Genomic DNA, 1,096 nt, shown 5'->3' with positions numbered 1-1,096 from the left:
AGATTCGTCAGCCATGTTTTTAGATTTGTCAGCCATGTTTTTAGATTTGTCAGCCATGTTTTTCTCTGGAAATGATTGAGCTCCCACGTCCGTCCCGTTGTGCTGAACCGACTTTGTTTGCTCGCGTCTCGCTCAGCGCTCGAAGATCGCCGTGTTCGAGAAGATGTGGTCGTACATGCGCAGCGCCGAGCCGTCCGTGTTCGTGAAGAACACCAACGAGGGCGTGCTGCGCGTCAGGAAGTCCAAGGGGAAGTACGCCTACCTGCTGGAGTCCTCCATGAACGAGTACATCGAGCAGAGGAAGCCCTGCGACACCATGAAGGTCGGGGGGAACCTGGACTCCAAAGGTTACGGCGTGGCCACGCCCAAAGGCTCCCCCCTCAGGTAGCCCCTGCGTGTCAGAACGTGGCCTTCGTGTTGTCGTCATGCTTCTGTCTCGTGTTTGTGGGAACAGCTGAACTTACTGACAAACCCTAAAATATTTAAATATTAAAACAATTATCTGTTTTCACGTAAACCCCAAGAACAATAAAGTGGAAAGTTCTTTAAGCAGCTCTGTGTAAATGTTGAACTCTGGATTTATTCGAACCTGATTTTAAAATGCTTATTATAAAATAAATATCAGTTCAGGGTCGTGGGAACTGGGGGTGCTGAAGGTGCTACAGAACCCCCACCCCTCGAAGACGATGAGAAATAAAATGTGAAAAATAAAGAAAAGAGTAACAAAATAAAAATTAAAACGTTTCCACTTGTTTATTATGGTATTTATTTATCAATAAGTTATATTAATGTTTATCTTCATGTAAAGTGCTGCAGAGGTTAGAGAAGATGGTCCTGTGACCGGAAGGTCGCCGGTTCAACTCCCGGACCGACAACATCAAAATGAGGGTGTGAAAGGTGAAGCTCCCACACCTGCCTCCACCCTCATTTGCTCCACTCTGTGCCCTTGAGCAAGACTCTTCACCCCCACCATCTGCTCCGCGGGCGCCGTACATGCAGCTCTACGGTCTCCACGTCTTCCTGAGAGTTAGTTCTCTGTGGTGACCCCGAAGGAGCAGCCGAAAGAAACAGTTTATATTAATGTAACAAGGAGCAG

The 1,096-nt window shown here is 47.5% G+C and overlaps 1 protein-coding gene and 1 pseudogene across 1 annotated transcript in view; one reads left to right on the top strand and one right to left on the bottom strand.

Annotated features, from left to right (window-relative positions):
• LOC119420771 overlaps positions 1-1,096 on the bottom strand; it is a 261,041-nt pseudogene that overhangs the window by 159,099 nt on the left and 100,846 nt on the right.
• The window catches only part of gria1b (glutamate receptor, ionotropic, AMPA 1b), a 79,862-nt gene that overhangs the window by 59,610 nt on the left and 19,156 nt on the right, over positions 1-1,096 (top strand). The window contains exon 15 of the mRNA XM_037687758.1: positions 137-384. Coding sequence (XP_037543686.1) covers positions 137-384 — 248 coding nt within the window. The remainder of the gene's footprint in view (positions 1-136; positions 385-1,096) is intronic.

The sequence above is a fragment of the Nematolebias whitei genome, chromosome 14, assembly GCF_014905685.2.
Source record: "Nematolebias whitei isolate Nwh7 chromosome 14, NemWhi1, whole genome shotgun sequence".
Taxonomy (NCBI): Eukaryota; Metazoa; Chordata; class Actinopteri; order Cyprinodontiformes; family Rivulidae; genus Nematolebias; species Nematolebias whitei.
This window is presented reverse-complemented; position numbering and strand designations above follow the sequence as displayed.